Source organism: Pelecanus crispus, chromosome 2 (assembly GCF_030463565.1).
Source record: "Pelecanus crispus isolate bPelCri1 chromosome 2, bPelCri1.pri, whole genome shotgun sequence".
Classification (NCBI taxonomy): domain Eukaryota; kingdom Metazoa; phylum Chordata; class Aves; order Pelecaniformes; family Pelecanidae; genus Pelecanus; species Pelecanus crispus.
Window position 1 is genome coordinate 169,891,731 of NC_134644.1, and position 22,788 is coordinate 169,914,518.

At 44.0% G+C, this 22,788-nt stretch overlaps 1 protein-coding gene across 1 annotated transcript in view; it reads right to left on the reverse strand.

The window, feature by feature from the left end:
• Positions 1 to 22,788, reverse strand: part of COL22A1 (collagen type XXII alpha 1 chain) — a 219,428-nt gene that overhangs the window by 163,711 nt on the left and 32,929 nt on the right. The window contains exon 3 of the mRNA XM_075705826.1: positions 493 to 567. Coding sequence (XP_075561941.1) covers positions 493 to 567 — 75 coding nt within the window. The remainder of the gene's footprint in view (positions 1 to 492; positions 568 to 22,788) is intronic.

Below are 22,788 nucleotides of genomic sequence, written 5' to 3' on the forward strand. Positions count from 1 at the left end.
GGCTTTCCTCTTGATTTTTCTCCAGTGTTTCAGAAAGGATGGTTCTTCTTGGGACTTTTTATATTTTTCTTTTTTTTTCCTTATATACACATATATAAGTATTTCTTCGGTGGTAATTACCGTTGCGCTTGGACATCCCACAACAATCACAGATCAAATAAATGGACATTCAAACTCACCAAAAGTGGAGTCTTTAAAAAAAAAGTCATCTCCAAGACTTACTGTATTCCTCTATCTACTACACTAAACTCCACTGGCTTTTTAATTTGCTGTCATACCAAAAGAAAGCTTATGATTAATTTGCTGTGGACTGTCAACAGATAACTCTTTTCCAGCCCTGTGGTTTCTAATGTACTTCTCCACCACTGAATATGTGTTGGATTAAGAAAATATCAACTAGGAAAGGTGTAATAAATCAGAACATCACACTAGAAATGTACAGTTACACTATTTCAATTCCCAGACGTACAGCGAGAAAGCGTGTCTCTTTACCTGGAATCTCATCAGTCCCCCCATTGGCATGTTTGAATCGATCTCCTTCCACGTGGACATTTGGACACAGGACATCTAAAAAGCAAAAGAACCAGTACAAAGTTATCACAGGTCAATACATCATTTTGGAAGCTATAGAACTAACAAAGGCTGAGCTCCTGGGTTTTGTCCAACATTTGCACATGGTTCCACAGCAATAATTCTGTTCCCTGTCTCTGCATGCCCAAAACACCCTTCCTCTATCCTATCCCCTAACCACATGCTGAGCAAGAGACCCAATACACTACATCTGGTTTCAAGACACTTTTTGATGACTGGCCAGCCAAGAAGCTTAACAGAATAGATGACCAGAGCCTTTCCCTCAGCTAGGACATCACTCTGAGTTTTTCTCTTTCACTAGTCTGTAAATCTGAATGCAAGTGATAAAAACTGAAGAAAATTGAAAATATGATTCCACTCCCAGATCTGTTGGAAGGAAATTGCTGAAGGCCTAGCTGGCATTGGGCTGCTGTCCAATGCTGTCAGAAAGGACAGTTCCTACGCAGAAAAACCTCAAACCTAAAGTACTAAGACAGGAAAGGGAATCCAGAGCACAGAACAATGAAGTGACTTTAGTCACACCAAGGTCCCATCACAGGCTAGTGTCAGAGACAAAAAGTGAAGCCCACTCTCCTATATATTACTGTATTACTTGTGATTCCCGTTAGCACTCCTCCAGGACCATGACTATTTATATGTCTGCTCCTTGAGTTTGTTCAAGCAGAAAGTAGTGTTAAATATGTGTTGTGGTTTAGCCCCAGCCAGCGACTAAGCACCATGCAGCAGCTCGCTCACTCCCCCTACCCCGATGGGATGGGGGAGAGAATCAGAGGAGTAAGAGTGAGAAACACTCCTGGGTTGAGATAAGAACAGTTTAATAATTGAAATAAAGTAAAATAGTAATCATAATAACAACAATACAATAATGATAATAATAATATACAAAGCAAGTATCAGCACAATGCAATTGCTCACCACCCGCCAACCGATACCCAGACAGTTCCCAAGCAGCGATTGCTGCTCCCTGGCCAACCCCCCCCCCCAGTTTCTGTACTGAGCATGACGTCATATGGTATGGAATAGCCCTTTGGACAGTTTGGATCAACTATTCTGGCTGTGCCCTCTCCCAGTTTCTTGTGCCCCTGGCAGAGCATGGGAAGCTGAAAAGTCCTTGACTAGCATAAGCAGTACTTAGCAACAACTAAAAACATCGGTGTGTTATCAACATTCTTCTCATTCTAAATCCAAAACACAGCACTATGCCTGCTACTAGGAAGAAAATTAACTCTATCCCAGATGAAACCAGGACAATATGACTAAAACCTTGAAGAATATTCACCCCTACACACAGGTTTCAAAAAAGTTATGAAAATATCCAGTCTTTGTCAGCCATTTCTCATGCTCCCAATTAGTGTCAACACAATCACAGGTAAATGATTTTCTGCAGAGAACTGTCTACCTATCCACCTCTTTCCTGCCATATCTCTGAAGTAACATTTATTTATGCTTTGTTTTCTGAGATCAATAGCTAATTGCACACTCGTAAACAATGGGGACAGCTAGCTCAAGGCATCAGTTTAATGAGAATATAGAAATGAACCCTTGACTTTTCACTGCTTGCACAGCCCAACATTTATGTCCTTTGTCTCATTTAAAGAACCAGGTGAGGACAGCCTTCATTTGCCCAGTTGCACACATGATAATACACACACCCTCTGCAGTTGCAATAATCGATGCATATGCTATTTAGCATCATCTCCACCTGGTGTTTAGTACGCTATTCCTTCAGTATCCTTAATTGTTGTGCTTGTAAAGGAGCAGCAACAGCCAAATGGTCCCTAAGGGATGGGGACCCAGGAGCTGAAGGTGACCCAAGCCCAGGCAATACCTTCACCAATGGGGCACAATCTCATAGGGCTCTCTGAAGACTTCCTGCAGCAGGTTAACCTTGAATTGTTTATGAATCATAGAATCATAGAATCGTTTAGGTTGGAAAACACCTTTAAGGTCATCCAGTCCAACCATGAAGCTACATCAAAAATCATGAGATAAAAATTACTTTTCTGAGGACATTGCCAGCAGGCCCTATAGCTCTCCTCCTGCTTCCTGACTGTCAGTAAAAAGTCCAATATTCCACAATGTTTGGTTAAGCCTACCAATGAAATCAGGTATTTTTCATGCTTTATTGTGCTAATGAATTTACTGTCCAGATTATCAGCTGCAGGTGAGGCACTCTCAGCTCAGTGGAAAGAAAGGAAACTGTAAAAGCCATTGCCAGAAGCCCCAACGGCCAACTCCACAATCAAAAGCAAACACATTCAGCCACCCCTTTGCTGCAGCAGTGAGGGATGCCAGAGACTGATTACTCATGCAAGTGTGTGTTGTCCAGGGCATTTCAGATATTCTTTGGACTGTCTTTAGGGCTGCTGCTTCTATAGATAAAATTCAGAGTAGTCACTTTTTTTTCCACCACACCAGGAATGAATACTGATTGATGCACAGGGTTACTTTGTGTAAATTTTAGCCAGAGATCTCTTGTGTTCCCTGAGGCCTGTTGGTTTGAAAGCCAGGATACTTCACTCAAACCTGCTTATGTCTTAACATTAGACAGGTGAAACCATGTGGTAGGTTCCCCTCCATCAGAGGTCTGCACAGCTTCCCAACACAACAGGGAACCTCTCCTCTTCTAGGAGAACTCAGAGGAAGCAGTTAACAACCTGCTATGCCACCTGGACGCTCACAAGTCTATGGGGCCAGATGGGATCCACCCGAGGGTACTGAGGGAGCTGGCAGAGGAGCTTGCCAAGCCACTTTCCATCATCTATCAGCAGTCCTGGTTAACAGGGGAGGTCCCTGATGACTGGAGGCTTGCCAACGTGACGCCCATCTACAAGAAGGGCCGGAAGGAGGACCCGGGGAACTACAGGCCTGTCAGCCTGGCCTCGGTGCCAGGAAAGATTATGGAGAGGTTCATCTTGAGTGAACTCAACAGGCAAGTGCAGGTCAACCAGGGGATCAGGCCCAGCCAGCATGGGTTCACAAAAGGCAGGTCCTGCTTGACCAACCTGATCTCCTTTTATGACCTGGTGACCCACCTGGTAGATGATGGAAAGGCTGTGGATGTCATTTACCTGGACTTTAGCAAAGCTTTTGACACCGTCTCCCATAATATTCTCCTCGGGAAGCTGGCAGCTCATGGCTTGGACGGGCGTAGTCTTCGCTGGGTAAAAAACTGGTTGGGTGGCCGAACCCAGAGAGTAGTGGTAAATGGAGTTAAGTCCAGCTGGCAGCCAGTCACGAGCGGTGTTCCCCAGGGCTCTGTTTTGGGGCCAACCTTGTTTAGTATCTTTATCGATGATCTGGATGAGGGGATTGAGTGTACCCTCAGTAAGTTTGCAGATGACACCTAACTGGGTGGGAGTGTTGATCTGCTGGAGGGTAGGATGGCCCTGCAGAGGGACCTGGACAGGCTGGATCGATGGGCTGAGGCCAACTGTATGAGATTAAACAAGGCCAAGTGCCGGGTCCTGCACTTTGGGCACAACAACCCCATGCAACGCTACAGGCTTGGGGAAGAGTGGCTGGAAAGATGCCTGGCCAAAAAGGACCTGGGGGTGTTGGTAGACAGACGTCTGAACATGAGCCAGCAGTGTGCCCAGGTGGCCAAGAAGGCCAACAGCATCCTGCCCTGTATCAGGAATAGTGTGGCCAGCAGGAGCAGGGAGGTGATTGTCCCCCTGTACTCGGCGCTGGTGAGGCCGCACCTGGAATACTGTGTCCAGTTTTGGGCCCCTCACTACAAGAAAGACATTGAGGTGCTGGAGTGTGTTCAGAGAAGGGCAACAAGGCTGGTGAAGGGTCTAGAGAACAGGCCTTATGAGGAGCGGCTGAGGAAACTGGGGTTGTTTAGTCTGGAGAAGAGGAGGCTGAGGGGAGACCTTATTGCTCTCTACAACTACCTGAAAGGAGGGTGTAGTGAGGTGGGTGTTGGTCTCTTCTCCCATGTAGTTAGCGATAGGACGAGAGGAAATGGGCTCAAGCTATGCCAGGGGAGGTTTAGGTTGGAAATTAGGAAAAATTTCTTCACGGAAAGGTAGTCAAGCATTGGAACAGGCTGCCCAGAGAGGTGGTGGAGTCCCCATCCCTGGAAGTGTTCAAAAAACGGGTAGATGTGGGACTTTGGGACATGGTTTAGTCTAGTCTACCCTTGATTAGTTTAGTGTGGACTTGGTAGTGTAGGTTAATGGTTGTACTGGATGATCTCAAAGGTCTTTTCCAACCTAAATAATTCTATGATTCTATGATTCTAAAAAAAAGTTGAAAAACTTTTAAACCATTAAGACTTGCAAGAGCCAAAGTTAGAGTTAGGGCACCTCTATTCCCATTCAAAACTAAGCTCTACTGACAAAAGAATTGCTTAGAAGTGTCAGAAGCCCTGTGCAGGTATTATACTGATGCTTTGAATTTTGTTTTTGCTAACAACAAATGCTCTTTTGGTTACAGGCACTGAGTCAGTTCAGTAAACAGCACTTCTGAGCCTGTCAGAACTGGAAAATATATGGCCTTGCAGTAAAATAAGCAACATAAGAAATCAAAATGAGCAAAATTCCCCCAAATAAAGAGTAAACAAATGGAAGGCATGAATAAAATCATGAAAATGTCAGTCACCTTTGCTGCCCAGGACTCCTGAGAGATACATAGGCAAGACTAAAACATCTCAGACACAGCACTGTACCTCTTCATTCAACATGGAGGTAATGTCTGCATTATAGATATATAAATTATCATTCCAATCTTTAATGACATCACACACTCTCTACCAGGTCCAATTAGAAAGAACGATGGTTTCCTAGCAGGGAAGTATGAGCTAGCAAAATCTTCCTGGTTTTAGCTTTTACTTTGGAACCAGGACTATACAGCAAACTCATGCACTTGGCCTTGGTACAGAACTGTCTTGTCACAAAAAATAGAAATGCCAATGTTAATAAAATGATTCTTCCAGCTCTGTCCTTTAAATCTTCTACTGCCTTTTAAGGAACTGTGGCCTCATTTTGGCCTTCATTTTACAAATGTCCTGTGCTCCTTTTGGCTTCTCCCTTCCTGTCTGCATGTAAGGCACAATCATGAACAGCCCACACGGGAAAGAAAACAATTGCAATTCTCACTTTCCAGCTACAGAACAATTCACAGAAGCACAAGAGGTTACTGCTTTACCATCCAAGTTAGTGGCACTGCTACTTGTGTCCAAAGGAGCAGTGTGCCAGACTGATAGCATGTCAGTCAGTCCCAACCAGCAATCAGGTCTCATTGCTACACCCAGGGGTGCACTGATAGGAAAGGCAAGACAAAAGCTGTTCCTCTGCTTTGGAGCCTTCCAGTGAGATGCCTGATACAGATAAACATTTTAACATCAAAGATGACTGTTTATGCGTACTCTTTCTGCTACTGCCAGGCCAAACTTTGAGCAAACACTCACAGTGCTTGGAGCATTTGCAGCAATGAGCATCCACTGCAAATGGCGGACAAAGTAATAAAATCTGCTCTGAAGCTACATCTCTACTAATTCATAAACATTTAGAGATTTGCAAAAGAGAAGATGCAACTGACTGACCTCAGCTTTCAGCCACTGGTCCTTGTTATGTCATCTCTGGCCATGCATTCAAATCTATATGAGCTTGCAGTTGCTTTTATATACATATTGTTTAAAACAACTTCCTTGTCCTCAACTTTATGTAATATTCTGTCAATCCTTTGCTTTATCCACAAATTTTATCAGGAAAGATTTTCCATTTATGTCCATGCCGTTCATGGAAAATTTTAATAGCACCAGAACTGTTATATACCCCTTTTACCGTTGCACTAGAAATAATGACTTTCCACTGACACCTGCTACATGAGATCAGTCAGCTCTTAATCCATTGTCGAGTGTTGCTTTTTAATGCAAATGTCATTCAATAGGCAATAACAATGCCTAAGAACAAATGTAATATATCTAGGTAGTTACCATATCAACCAGACTGTAACTCTCCACAGAAAGAAATTAGTTTTGTTAGAGATGACCTCTTTCTCATAAAATTGTAATTCTTGAATAGGAATACCTAATAATTCCCATTCTGTAATATTTTATTCACTGGCTTCAACGTCAATTACTGTTTTTTTGTCAGTGAGATCAGGCAAACTGGTCTATAGTTATATATATGAATCATTTTTCATTTTTTAATAACAGTACATTACCATAATTTCAAAGTCCCATAATTAGTGTTGTATTAGGAAGCTGTGTGTTTTCCCAGATATCTTTCTTCTCTTTTACTATTGTTATGCTCTAGTAGTCCAAACTTGCCGAAGACGGCTGTGTTTTGTTAGGATGGCTGGTGAATTTATCCTAGAGTCACTTGCTTCTTACAACCATAAGGTCCATCCAGGGCTGTCACCTGAAACCTCATTTCCTTCCTCTAGAGACAGACTCCTCAGCAGATGATTTGCTCAATGCAGGATAACCGTTTCATTCTTGTAGCCTCCTTTTTCACTCCTTTTTCACAGATCTCCAAATTGTTCAGAACTGTTTGTGGATCCCACATCAGTGAGAAAATAGAGAATCCAGTTGAGCCTCACACAAGCCTTGGTGCTAACAATAGCTTTCTACCTGCCCTTCTCCTACGTTGATCTTTACAGATAACCACAGGCACATATGACTGACAGGAGATGTGTCACATCCAGTACTCTGTTTGTCCACCCTGACGCCCATCCTCCCTACTCCAACATAAAAAGTCCTTGGGAACAGAGGGGCATTTGATAAGATGTCTGCTGCAGGAGCTGCTTAAGTACAAACAAGTCACAACAGAAAATATTTGGAAATAATATTGTAGTTGTAGTGACCATTGAATCTCCAAGAGAAATGGACACTGTATATCTTTCAAAGAAGCATTCAATCATTTCCAAGTACTGGGGACATTTGCTTATGGAAAATGCATCCTGAATGCTTTCAAAAGATGCTCACACATCTTACAGTGACTGTGCGCCTGGTAGAGTATTATTGGTTTTGATGAAAGAAGATAGTTAGGACTGGCATTTAGAAAGCTTAGCTTTTGCACAGATGCTCTCCCTAGATTTCCTCTTCAGTCAAAAAAGAGAAATAATGTCTGTTTATTTAGAAAGTGGTGATTTAGAGAAGAAACATGGACAGAAACACTTAAAATTACCGCAAAGGGCTTTGTATTCTCCAGCAAGAATACACTTTCAGGAGATGCCCTTAGTTAGTCAGACTCTGATCTTTGGAATGCTTCATTGCAGAGGGAACACACAAAGAATTGATGCTACACATAGGGCGCTGAGAAACTCTTACTTAATCTGAGCTTTCTTAGCATCCTCTACAGCTGTCTTGAACACCAGTTTTAGGATTGGAGGCACCACTCTCTGTCTGCACTGAATATTGACAGAACTTGAGCATCTCTTTTGCAATAGATGTTTTACTTTAAAGCAGGTAAAGTTAAGTGAGGCTTCCATCACAAATATACTTAAGAACCTGAAGGATCTGGGTTCTCTGTCCTGCTTTGTATGACTGTGAAATCCTGCTCTGAATCCTGCTCATCACTGAATAGGCTGACTTGGTACGTCTGAGCTTCTTGGTTCACGGAAGCACAATGCAGTTTTCTGAAAGTGATCTAACTGCAGATAACACCCTTTTCTTTAAGCAAATCACACTGAGATCTGTTTGATGATGAGTGACTTAAGACTCACTTTTAGATATCATCCTTTAGAATATTCCCTATGAAAAAATCCCAAAGCTGTCAAATACTTCAAAATTAAAAGAGACAGTAAGTCTTACTGAGTATATGCACTGTAAGACATGTCAGAAGAGCATGTCAGCCCAGGAACTTCCACTAGCATTAAATTAGCGTTAATAACATATTGACGTGAAACTGTAATAATAGGTGCTGCAAGTTTGGAAAAGAACAACGTGAATGATCTGTTAGTTTAAGTATCTTTGCTCCAAGCCATTTCAAAAGAAAGTCAAGGAAAAGGGATAGGGAAAAGCAAAAGAGAAAGAGGTGGGGGGGGGGATAGAGAGAAGGAAGGAAGGAAGGAAGGAAGGAAGGAAGGAAGGAAGGAAGGAAGGAAGGAAGGAAGGAAGAAGGAAGGAAGGAAGGAAGGAAGGAAGGAAGGAAGGAAGGAAGGAAGAAGGAAGAGAAAGAAAGAAAGAAAGAAAGAAAGAAAGAAAGAAAGAAAGAAAGAAAAGAAAGAAAGAAAGAAAGAAAGAAAAGAAAGAAAGAAAGAAAGAAAGAAAAGAAAGAAAGAAAGAAAGAAAGAAAGAAAGAAAGAAGAAGGAAGGAAGGAAGAAAGGAAGGAAGGAAGGAAGGAAGGAAGGAAGGAAGGAAGAAAGAAAGAAAGAAAGAAAGAAAGAAAGAAAGAAAGAAAGAAAGAAAGATAGATTAAAGCTAGAGAGGAGAGAAGAGAGGAAAAACAAAAGAGAAAAGGAAAGGCAAAGGTAAAGGCAAAGGCAAAGGGAAAAGGGTTAGTTTGACACACAAAGATTCATTCAGGGTCTATAAACATACAAACAGAGAAATGATTTTGCACTGTAGGGGGCTATCAAATCTGCCAAACTCTGTCTTGAAACTGAAGTGAGACAGATTGAAACCACAAGGCACTTTTTCCTTTCTGACATTTCCTGTTTCCACCTCTGGACTAGCCTATATAAGAAGGACATGAGGCTCTCCCTCCGCTGAGAACCGCAGATCCAGCCTGTGCACACATCTGCCTCGGGCCGAGCACTGACGCAGCCGGACCCGACGGGCAGGTAACGCTGCAGGAGCTCACGCTGGCGGACCATGGTGTTCCCCCCTCACCCCACAAATTTATGAATCTCCACTTCTATTTGTACTGTAGGAAGAGCATAATTATTGGAAGAACTGCCTTCTCCATGAGTCCAATCTGAGTAGCTGTTTCCTAAAACACCCTTTTGAAGGCAACTCCCTCAATTGGAAAGTCTGGTTAAAGTCACGGCATCATGTCTGTTATAGTGATCCCTGACCAGGAATGGTGCGATGCTGCTGCCCGTTAGGGTTTTCTATTAAGAAACCTTCCCTGTAAAGTGCTAAACACAAACCCCAGTTGCCAGTGCTCCATCCTTTTGTCCTTAGGACTCTGCCTAAACAGTTTCTTCATTTTCATTTTTATTCTTTCAAGAATAAGTAAGCCCTCAGCTGCCAAGGGCTCCTCCAGGGACTTGTGTATAATGAATGCTGAACACATGTAGCTGTCAAGATACACAAGAATATAGTGGAGAGGTGAGAACAGAAACACAAGAAGGTTAAAGCAAACAATATTTATTACCGTTTCCTTGTTTTTCTCACTGAAACGAGAATTTTAGGATTGCCAAATCTCAGCAGCACCCAGTGCATTGCCAGATGTTCAGCTACTCTCTGTATCTCTATCATTTTTCCATTCCCCCAACAGAAAGTCCCCACTTTCTGTTAAAAAGCATTATAATCCCAACCTAAACATTTGAGTTGTCTCATCCTCTGACACCAGTCTTTAGCCCACCACAAATTCTATCCATGGATAAAGAAATAGTCTGGCAAATGCAGGCCTCATTAAATGCTGTCTTTCAAACCTTAGACCAGAATTCAAAATAGAATCATAGAATTGTTTAGGTTGGAAAAGACCTTTAAGATCATCCAGTCCAACCATTAACCTAATATTACCAAGTCCAACACTAAACCAATTAAGGGCAGAGCAGCAATTTCGCGTTTTCTGGCTTGGTGGCTGGATTATTTTTAATGAAAGTAAAAACTAGGAATCATTAAGGTTGGAAAGGACCTCTAAGACCAACAGTCCAACCATATTTGCAAGGAATAACTGAATGCATTGGGTTTGCGTGGCAAGGTTTTGGTAGCAGGGAGGCTACAAGGGTGGCTTCTGTGAGAAGGTGCCAGAAGCTTCTCCTATGTCCAACAGAGCCAATGCCAGCCGGCTCCAAGACCGACCCGCTGCTGGCCAAGGGCGAGCCCATCAGTGACAGTGGTAGCGCCTCTGGGATAACATATTTAAGAAGGGGGGGACGGGGACCCGACCCAGCACAAACTGCAGCTGGAGTGAGCATATGTGAGAGGAAGGACTCTGCAGACACCCAGGTCAGTGCAGAAAGAGGGCAGGAGGTGCTCCAGGCACCGGAGCAGAGATTCCCCTGCACCCCTGGTGCAGCCCATGGGGAGGCAGCTGTGCCCCTGCACCCATGGAGGCCCCCGGGGGAGCAGAGATCCACTGCAGCCCAGGGAGGAGCCCACGCTGGAGCAGGCTGCTCCTGAGGGGCTGCACCCCGTGGAAGGGACCCACGCTGGAGCAGTTCATGAAGAACTGCAGCCCGTGGGAAGGGCCCAAGTTGGAGAAGTTAATGGAGGACTGTCTGCTGTGGGTGGGACCCCACGCTGGAGCAGGGGCAGAGTATGAGGAGTCCTCCCCTGAGGAGGAAGGAGCAGCAGAGATGATGTGTGATGAACTGACCCCAACCCCCATTCCCCATCCCCCTGTGCCGCTTGGAAGGAAGAGGTAGAGAAAATTGGGAGTGAAGTTGAGCCTGGGAAGAAAGGAGGGGTGGGGGGAAGGTGTTTTAAGATTTGGTTTTATTTCTCATTACCCTACTCAGTTTTGATTGGTAATAAATTAAACTGATTTTTCCCCAAGTCGAGTCTGTTTTGCCTGTGACTATAATTGCTGAGTGATCTCCCTGTCCTTCTCTTGACCCACAAGCTTTTTCATTCTATTTTCTCTCCCCTGTCCAGTTGAGAAGGGGAGTGATAGAGCGGCTTTGGAGGGCACTTGGCATGCAGCCAGGGTCAACCCACCACACTCTTCTTTAGCCACCATCCAAAGACGAATTCTGGATCTTGTGTGACTTTCAGAGCTAAACAATAACAAGAAACAAAGATTTGGGCTAGGGGTGTGAGGGCACCTGCATAGAGCAAGCTTCATTTTTTCTGGAGTTAATATTGCAGATTTTTTCTACGTAGAAACAAATTTTCCCATTGAAGCCTACACTTAAGGGGAAAGGGTCTGGTGAGAAAATTTTTCTTAAAGTTAAGAAGATTTCATGAAAGTAGTTTCTCAGAGGAGCTTTCCCAGACCCCATTAGCTCTGCTCTTCAATTACTTAGACAGTTTGCTGTGCAGCAGTTCCTCCAGCACACTTAACTCCTTGCAGTCACTTGACGATGAAAGTGACTCCTATATATATAGTACTGCCTTTATTTGTTCTTCTTTTTCTTTTCTAAAACATTGTACATTGTCTATTAAGAAGCCTCAACATTTGAGAGTTTTTTTCCCCCCATGCTTTTAAAAATACCTCTTCTTTTAAAAGAATACCTCCACGCTCTGCCCATATTCACTAAATACTTTTTGCAAATGTTCATTGTCAGATACTCTTTCCCAGCAAATGAACCAATCCTTAATGTGCCACCCACCCTTGGAAACAAATTCATAAGGAAAAAAACTGGCACATCTTTCAGCTGTGGTGGTGGCACTGACAGTGTAATGATACTGCAGTTGCTTCTATACTAACATTATAATTTGTAGCAAGGTGTAGGTAAAACAGAGCATCACAGCAATTATATGATTCCACCCAGCAGTTTAATGCCTTATGCAATTCTCACTTCCTCTCTGAAATCACACTGTATCTTCATACTGTGAAGTTTAAAGTCCATCAGTAGCAGGAAAATCACCCATTCATGGCCACTGCAGCCAAGGTGGATTCTGCCTTTTACCCTTCAAATAATGCCAACATTGATTCTGGATGAGGTCTTCATATTTGCACACCAAGGTGCTCTGTCACCACAGTGATGGGCCTCATAAATGTATACAGTGAAATGGAAAGGGAATGGCAAATAATTCTCCCCATAGCACAGCTTGTAGACTAAGCAAAAACAGCCACGACCCACCCTACTCCTCATAATATCCCGAGGCTGCAGCATTGTCACTTTTTTCCACTAAAACATTATTCTAAAAATGCACCAACACCCAGCTGCATCGCTCTCCAGACTCCCCTGGCTGCTGAGTGGGTCTCAAGTGACTGCAGGAGGAGTGTAGATACCTGCATTTGCAGGGCTCCCTCCCCCTTTATTAGCACAGCAGCCAGCAAATGAGGTTCTTTGAGTAACCACACGTTTAGTGCCCTGCACTGTTCAGTAGATGTTCTATTCCACACAGAGGGCAAGCAAAACTATTACTAGGTATTATACCCAAGACAGCATTCATGCAACATACATTTAAGGTCCCAGGCAAGAGGACACTCTTCTTTGGCTCCTTCTAAAGGAATAGAGAAGCAGGGCTCCTTCAGAGGTCAATTCAGAGCAGAAACCCAATTTAGGGCCCTGATTTACCCCTGAAAAAGCTACTCTCTTCCTACTGGTTACAGGGGGAACATAAGGACACATGGTTCCCAAGTTAGTCATGTATCAAAGGCACCACAGGTACATCCATCCAATGTAAAACAAGCATGGTTGGGTGCATGCCTGGGCACTGAGGCCAAGGCATGTTCAAGTCCACGTCTATGCTAGCAAATGGTCTTAGCCTCCAAAACAAAGCAGCTGCTGAGCATGAAAACTCCCTGGCATGTTATAAGCACCCATCTGGGCCCTAGAAATGTTCTGACAGAGTGTTAGCTCGCCTGGGCCAAAATATGCCAGACACCGGCGCAGATGAATACATTACATTGCCCAGGAATGCTTCTGGCTACATTTACGATTACCAGTTTAGATACATACAGCCCATAAATATCATCCTTTGCTAAGAGCTCTGTAATGAGGATCAAAAGGAGCCGCTTGGACAAAAGTGCTAAATTCATTTTATCGTCACAGGTCACCAATTTTTAAATGCATTGAGTTCAAACAAGAAAGTGGGAAAGGGGCTGAGTGCACAGCCGAGAAATGTTGTATCCTATTTAAGTCGGGACAGGGGAAATGCAGGGAGTTCTGGCATTTGAAAAACACCTGAAATCCTTTTGAAGGTGAAAAAAGAACGAAATTGTTAAATTCTTTTCCTACACTTTGCTTCCTGTCCTGCCTCACTTACACCGGAACTCTTCACATAAATGTGAAAAATACTGTTTTCCCCACAATGTGGCAGGCTGTGCTATACATTTATGCCACCTTCTCACCCTGGATCCAAGCTTCTCTTTCTTCTCCTTTTGTCACCACTCACTGCCTTTTTTATTTCTCATTTCTGTCTGTCCCATGCTCTGGATCTTGATTGCAAAAGGGACCATCCTACTCCAGGTACTCACACCCCAACACCATACATGAAGTGACAACTACACAACCCCACCAACTCAGGGAACGCTGAACAGCCCAACAGCCCTATCTCCAGGTTGATCCCATACTCTAACGGTTAGCCTATCTTCAATGTCCTTTAAAATTTCCTAGAGAAGCTCCTGAATCTTAGTGAGGACTCATCTTTCCAAGAGATACCCACACTGCAGGAATCACTGATAGCCTCTCCCTCTCTAACACACCCACACAAATGCAAGAAACCTGTTGGATGGCTGACAGCAGACATATATTGTCAAGAGGACTGATGTAATTAGCACCATTTAAGTGAGCAGCATACAGAATTAATTTGCACGTGCTCCCACAGGGAATAAATGGCACTATGGGAACTATGAATATAGCATCAGGCCTCGGCACTTCCAAGCTAATTTGCTTGTGTCTGCCCCTAAACAAACACACAGACTGTGTGCCAAGGAGCTTGTCGGCAAACAGCACAAGGTTTTGAGGAAAGCAATTAGCAGCTGCAGTGCTTTCAACCCAGGCTATGAGCCGATTGCCACGCTGGGTCATGAGTCTACCCCTTTCTGGTTCTCCCATCTTGGGAAAGAGGTGAAGCTTCACCTTGCAGAGTGTGCTTGATCTCAGTGAACTGCAGGGTTTCTCCTGAGTGGCTGATCATTGCCTTAGCAGATAAATTGCCATGAAAATGGCTTCATGCTGATGACCTATAAAATATTCAACAGAATGACAGTATGGAGTTGAGCACAACCTCCAGAAGCCAGCAGCCACGGTCGCAAGCCCTTCCCCAGTGGCTGCTCTATGGGCACAAATGGACCATGTCACTCCTGACCCAGCTACTGGGCTCCTCAGGGCAATTTTAGCTGAGTTCACTGACTGCTTCGCAGGCTGGAGAGAGCAGGATGGTGCTGATAAAGTTTCCTGCTTGCCCCTGTATCCCAGATGAAGAACAAGGATTAAAGATACTGCTCACTTGGCTGTGGGCAGAGAAAGCTACACCACCTACCAAAGTGAGGATTCCCGAAGTGCAGAAAGAAGAGATCAGCAAACAGATCTACATCTCTAGGGATGTAGATGAGGATGAATGGTCCATGGATGGCAACAGAAAGCACTCCAGGGAGACTGTCTAATCTGCTGACCATCTCATGGTGGCAGAACTGCCAAGCATCCAAAAATTTCATTGTTTTCTCTCCCCTTCTCACTCATGAAGTTTTATAAAATAAGGCTTTTCTCTTCCTGGATTTTGCACCATTGGCTATGGGTCAATTCCAATATCCATCAATGTAATGAACAAATGAGACTTCTATGGTCTGTAAGAAGAGCTGAGCTGAAACATCTGTGCTTTATACTCATTTAAAAACTTACAAGGATCAATACTACATGTTCAAGTGCTGATTGTAGAAATAAGAGGAAAAGCATCTCCACTAACAGAAGCGGATCTCTCTTATCTTTTTTCCTATGTTATTAAACAAGTAATATGGAAGCAAAAAAATTTTGCCAGCAGCAAATTTCACAATGGGGAGATGATGGCAACAGCAGCAAAAAAATGCTAAATCTCTTATAGCAATGGCTGGTTTTAGAATGGACTCAAATGTTGTAAAACGCTATTGACACAACAGAGAAGGTGGTTTTGTTTCATTTGGTTTTTAAAGTAGCAATTCTGTGTTAGTCCTGTAATTGAAACAACTGAGATTAAAAATAAACTCAGTGTGAAGCTTTGGTAGGTTGGCTTTCACTGAATAGGAACATTACAATATTTTTTATAAAACTCCACCAATCTCACTTGCACTCGGCATTCGTGAAAGGCACATTCCCCAGATGAGCCCAATGGAGCAGTACGGCTACAGATCCAGAAGCCATGAGTTCCTACTGCCAGCTGGAGGTACAACCCAGTCTGCCCATTATCCTCCCATGTGTCACAACACGGAGACAAGAGTACAGAGTCTCCTAATCTGAGTACGGTCAAAATGGTGAGATGCCAAGTTAGGGTTGATAATTGATTTTCAAAAAGCAAATCCTGAGAAGACTGAAAACATTATTTTATTTGTTAAATTGCTATAAAAACAATGACTTCACCAGAACAATAACAAGAAATCCAGGTATGGCATACTGTTACTACACAGTAGCTCCAAAAGTGAATTAATTAGAAGCAACTTGATTCAAAGCTGATGCCTTTTCAGCTGATCAATAAATACACACTGGTTGTTCTCAAATAACTTTCAAGAGAGAAATATAGCTGAAGGACATGTTTAAGAGAGCCTCTGACTGGCATTACTCTTCTGGTGTAATTATACAGCTGTAAATTGAACAGGATCATCTTCCATGTGGGTATTTTCGGGGGCTACCATAACAGTGGCTCCGGGACTTGAACCAGCAGCAGTATAATTATATCAAAAGAGAGAAGCAAGGAAATTTCTGTATAAATACAAGGCTTGACTCTGGTTAAGAGTGTGTTTTTGTTTTGTAAAGGATTGTAACATCACCTTTGCAAAATAGAAGCGTTTTGAAGACAAATAAGTGACTTTCGTTTCCTCTTAGAAGAAGAGAAAGAAGAATAAATTAACATCCTGGCAGAAGGGCCTGAATGCACCTCAGCAAACTCAGCAGTCCGCATCCTTCCCTACCTGAATTTGACCTTTCATAGGCGAGACACTGAACAGGCCACACAGAGGCAGAAGGTAGCTGAGGGCATGTACAAGGCCCCATCACCAACTAGAGAAACCAATCTGGCATTTCTTTGCTGGTAAAGCTCTTCAGAAGAGATCCTTTAAAAGCAAACCATCCCTCTGATAATCCTCTCAGGGATAAACCTTGGGGACGTCACTGGAAACAGCACAGAGATAAAGTGGCTGATCATGTGAGAACAAGGGCTTGTCCCAGACTGGGTACCACCACAGGCTGTCGGCTCTCAGAGCTCAGTAAACTCTCGGGTTCTGCCTTCTTGTATGCTACCGAGTCCAGCCGGAAAAAGACATAATTCAAAATGACTGAAGGATGGCAGAATCAAGCCCAGTGCCTGCTTCCTTCCTGCCTTCCGATTTACAGACTTTTAAGGGACTATTTGGGTTTTACAGCTCCCAAACACATTTTAAAAAGACAGACCAAAAGCACTGGGTTCACTTCTGACTTACGTTTTTAAAGATAACTTCAGTCCAATATTAATTTTATCTGAATAGCGTTATCCACCTGCTAGTTCCCATACATGCCAGGAGGCCCTTACTTTCTAAGGAGGTTTGCATGGGATCTGGGCACTTCACTCCCATGGGCACTTACAGGAATCTCTCCTCTGAAGCCTAAAAGCAGCTGAAAGAAAAGCAACTAAGCGGGAAGTGCTTTCGAGGGCATCTTCCCCCTCCTCTCTCTGCTACACAAAGGATGTTACAACTGGAGCCTGGACAGTAAGCATTTGGGGGCTATAAATCAAAGCAGGCACAACCCGAGCTCTGTTCCGCGAGCCAGGTGCACAGAGTTCAAATGCATTCTTCCTCTTCCTTTCCCTCCCCAGAGTTTTCCCTGCTCAAAAATGTCAATCACTCATTTTTAAGGAGGAAAAAGAGGTCTGAAATGATGCTTCAGACAAGACAACTCTGCAAGAAGGGGAGAGGGAGACAATCAACCCAGAGTACAAAAAGGAAACAATTCAAGAGACAGAAAGCGCACAAGTATCAATCAGCAGCTACAGCCCTGCCACTTCTGGTTATCGAGGTCTTCGTTCCCCCCTAAGAGCCTATCTGTGCCAGAAAAGGTCCCATTTATCAAGCCCTGTGCCATAATCCAGGACTGCCACACTGGGCGATACACCTGTGCCGTCTTATTCATGTATTTGGAATCAAATTGTGCTGTTCTTGTGCTAGCCTGCCAGCAATACAACCCAAGCCTCCACACAGACGTGCCAGGATGAGTTAATACTGTAACATTTTCAGCTACACAGCCACAAAATGCACACCATAGTGTGAGAGAATCAGTGCCTCCAGAGGACCTGTAAGCTCGGAGTGACTGTACCCGTCCCAACAGTTCCTCTCTAGGGAGCCAAGCACGCTGACTGTCTGAAAGGGAACATGGTTTGCATTGATTTTTTAAAATATATTAAGTAATTGACATTTTGAACCAAAAACAGAACTTATTCACTTTGCAAAAAAAGATCAAAATAAGACATTTTAATAACATCAAAACTTTTTTCCAATCCCTCTCCATCACCAAAAACTTATCGAAATTGGCTTTTCCCAGGAAGTTTCAGTCTTGAAGAATTAGCATTTTCCCTGTGACAGGCATTTAATTAAGAGGTCCCAAACAAATTCTGAGATGTTTCTTTTCCTACACAATGTAATGTCCGCAAGCCCACTCACGTAGGGCTATATGGTGCGGGAGGTGGATAATTTTGTCTGCTGCCATTTAGGAAAGAAAGATTTTAAATTGATGTTTAAATCGGAAATAAAATAATTGCAGGCAGAAGTACAGTATTTCAGCTCGAGAGCCTCTGATGAATCCTGAAGGACAACTTTCAGCAATTGCTCATCCTGCACGCTCCTCTCCAGTCTGAGAAGAAAAGCAGATTCAGAAAAGCTCTTGTGGACTCAGGAAAGGACACATTTGCTCTCATCAAATGCCTCAGCGGCAGTTCAGCAGAAGTGGTCTGTAGTGAAATTGATCTCCAGAAGGTGTCCTTGCAGAGTCACTGCACATTTTAAAGCACTAATTCCCAGAGGTGGTTGTTGTGTATTTTTTTTTAATTTGCACACCCTTATTTCTTTTTTCCAAGGACCCCTGGAACCTGCGTTTCAAATTTAGGCCAAGTAACAATTGCTTTTCTTCCTTTTGGACTTTTTTTTTTTTTATCTGAGTGATGCTTCTGCAGAGCATATACTGGGAACTGCTGGCTTAGAGAATCATCAGGCAGGGCTATGTAGCTGGGAAGTGGGATTTCATAGTAAGCTCCCCATCCTTGGTCTGCATCACCTGGCATGGAGATCCTCTGTGATCCTCTTCAGCACAACCCACCATATCTTTCCCTGGGCCAGCTTGCCTCCGTTGGCTCCAGTACGGCCTCTAACCCCCCACTAGCCTTTGTACAGTGCTAAAAGGAAGATGCTCTCTTTGCACTAGAGGCACACAGGCACTGAGAACTGGGCAGACTCTACTGCTTTAATTTATGTTTCTCTATCATATCTATTATCTCAGACACTGCTTCCCCTTTCTGCATTAGCATAGAGGCAAATTACTGCTAGTGCAGTCAATACCTAAAAAAGTAATTCTTTGAGTTCTTTAGTGGTTATTTCCCATGCTTTATATAGACTGTGTTAGGCACAAAACAAAATAAAAGCAGGGAGGAGCAAGGACAGAGTTTGGCTGGGATGTTCATGTGTCTCTACACACAAAGAAGGCACAGCTAGAAGTGCTCACAAACACCTGGCAAAGAACAGGGCAATCAGCGTTGGTTTTTATCACTACGGAAGAGCAACCCTGCAGACAGCTCCCTGAGGGTCATTCCCAGTTGCCCATAAGATCCAGAAGCAATGGGGAAGGTGTGTGGGTGCACGCTACAGAGTTAGACAGCTATGCAGCTACTGATAAATGCAGAGCTGTTATTTGGGCTGGATCATAGCGTCTGTCCCTCATGGGCTATGGGAAGAGAGTATTGCAACTTTGTTTACCAGGGAAGTTGCCTATTCAGTAAGGTATGGCTTGCAGCTATACATTACTGATGTAGAGGGAGAACTGGAAGAGGAGCTAAGGTCATTGTAGGGACTGCTGTGCCTAAGGAAGATACCAGCTACCTTTTGCAGGCTGGATTCCTCCCCTCTTAAAGACAGACTTGAGCCTTAACTGAATGTGGTGAAGATTTGTGCATGTTTACCTGATCTAGCTTGCAGAGGTACAGCCTTGGGGAGTGGATATTTTATGTGCTGACCTGAAGAAGAAATTGTTTCTGGACAAGGATCACAGGACAATGAGTTTGTGCTTGCAGAAGTGCATCAGGGCACATACTGGGCTGGGACTTTGTATGTGAAGGAAGTAACAGTGGTGAAGTCTGCTACAGGATTACGGCTAGACACATTAAAGCTTTTCATTAGCACTTTCTAATAAGATTATAAATATTCTGTATAATTACTGTTAGCTAGAGTGGCCAAAAACATGAAGTGGCAAAAAGTGTAAGTTCATTATAAAAATTATGCAGAATACACGAGAGGGGAATGCAGAGGATGGAAAACAGAGCTGAGGAAGTTAATCCATTTCCTAAGAAAAACTTTTAATAACTCCAGAACACACCCACAAGTCCCAGTGCGGACCAGTTGGCCCTTTGCCACCTTCTACTTCAGGGCAATGGAAATGGGATCCATCAGCTCAGCAAATACCGCCGGTGAACAAAGGCTCCACTGCCAGGACTTGTTGGCATCGGCACCATTCCCACGCATCGCCCCACATCCCCTCCAGAGAGCAGGACTGCATATGACATGCTTAGTCCAAGTGTCCCTGCCTGGCACCAGCACCCGGAGCTTTGTCTTCTTCCCCTCCCCGTTTCCCCCTGGGTCTTTCGGAGGCCTGAGCCTTCTGAACCATCCAGGGGGTTCCCTTGCACACTAAGCCGACCTCATTGTGCTCTGCCCCAGTGAGCACAACTAATAACCACAGCTCGTCTCCTTTAATTGAGGCTCTGAATAACCAAGAGCAAGTACCAACCCCTCCAACAAAGGCAAAGCTACCCTTTCTGCAGAGCACAGCTGCCACTCACACAGGTCCATGCTGGTATTTCACAAAAGCTGGTCTATTTGCATGGAAAGAGGCTATCACAAAAAACAGCTACGAACAAATGGAGGCCAGCATGAATACCAGGAAAGACCCCATGGAAGAGAGCATGTCTAGCTTTGTGCACCCCACGTTTGCTGAGCGCCAGCAGCTTGGCTAAATTACTTTGTCCTGCAACAGGATTTTCTAAGCAGCTGTGGAAGCCCAGAGGAATGACATACATGCTGGTGATGAAAATTACTGCAAACCAGAGGGTGTTTTTCAGCTCAGAATACAAAACAGATCAGCTTTTCTGCAGGCACTGGTAAAAAAAATCCTAATTAGTGCTAAGTGTGGTGATAGGCCAACTCTCTTGCTTAGTTACTCATTCATTAAAGTGAAATTAATCTGGATTTAGATCAATGTAAATGAGTGCCGAATGTAGCTGGGTGTTCTGTTTTGCGAACACCCGTCTGCCACTGTTGCTGATAGCAGAGAAACAAAGCTAAAACATAGGATACCACAAACTAAGCCCTATCCCTAATGACCAAGGCCTGCTATGAAACAGCAATGTGCTCTGTTACGGCTACTAGCCCCCAAAACTCAATTTGAGGATGCAGAGACATTCAGGTGAATCTGATAAGGCTCACACAAAATTATTGGGGAGCAAAGGAAGGAGGCAGGAAAGGCAGCATGCCTCAAGTTTGCCATGTGGAGAGGTCAAAGACAGCCTTGGTTTGGTAAACAGTGAGAAAACCTTCTATATAATACATCACATTCTTGGCTTGGACCATGAGGTTGCAGAGCTTCTGTATTTCACTGGGCTCCTCGTCCCAGGAAAAACACCTCAGATTAGACTTCACAGTTCACTGTATGAAAATCCAAATCCACATAGAAGAAGACACCATGAAGGATGTGATGTGCATAAGGACTACTTACAAACCTGATAGCTGTGCCACTAAAGGAAAGACGATGACAGCATTCAGGACTAGCTGAGAGAACCCTATCTATGCCCCAAAATAGTGTAGTATGGCCCAATGCTTCCACACTCAAACATCCCATCTGCTTTATAGTGCTCAACACTTCCATGTTTCTATGCAAAACAAACTCATTCTTTGGCCAGGAGGGCAAGAAGGCAGACCCAAACTATTCTTCCCACTCCCATCCACCCAAAAATAGGATGCCACATTCCCACTGACTGTTAGGGAAAGGTTCCTGGCCCTGTGTTATTCCCTGAACCATGTCTAGTCATTAGCACAGAGTGAACCCATCCCACCGAGTGTCCCATGGAGTGTGGTGGGACAGTGCCAGGGCCCAGGCCTTGTACTGGCAGTGGTGTAGCTTCCAAGGGCCTGTGTTAACACAACACATCCCTCTGGGTTGCATTTCTCCTTGGTCCACCATGTGTGCGCGTGTAGAGTCAGGCTCTCCATCACTGCTCCTCAGAGAAGGATGCCTTATTTAAAGTGACTGGCTCAATCCCAGAGCTCACTCTGAGCTATCTAGAACCAGCAAGGATGGGGTTGAGTTACTCCAGCACTGGTTACAATGGAGCACAAAGGAGATAAGTACATGTGAAGTCCTTATGTACCAGTGGTAGCTTAAGCTTCACCAGGACATTGCCTTAAGCTACCAGTGGTAGCTGTCCTGGCAGACAAGGAGACACAGGCAGAATGCCTTCCAGATGGCAGTGACTCCATCCTACAAAGGTCTACACAGGGGCAGTTCTTTGGGCAGGACATGTTTTTATATGACATATGGCGTTACAGAAAGAGGGAATTTCATATGAGAAGTAAGACAATGCAGGACTGAGTCCTTTCAAAGTTAGACTTGATCCATCCTGGATCTTTTCATTCCTAGCCATCCACTAGCCACCAGACCATTAGCTTCACAGTAGAGCTGACTGTCTTTACAATGATCGGTCCCAAGGCCAGTTCCTCTTGAATTGTTCTGCCACTGCCTCTCTCGGAAGCAGACAAGTCAGGGGGAGCGACATGGACCCGGCCCTCCTGGTGGGAAAGTGAGAGCTTTCTCTCTGCAGTGATCACCAGCATGAGCATATGCCCTCTTTCCCTTTTAGTGTCAGATATGTGGCGTTGTTTTCTGTGCCCATAACCAACTCAGGATTAGTTACTGAGAAACATCTTGGCAGCCTTCCAGGCCACCACACAAGAAAACCACTCTATTGCCTTATGGACAAACAAAGTCTTCAATTTGTCTCTAATCATCTCCATTAGAGCACAGTTTGCCTTCTAATC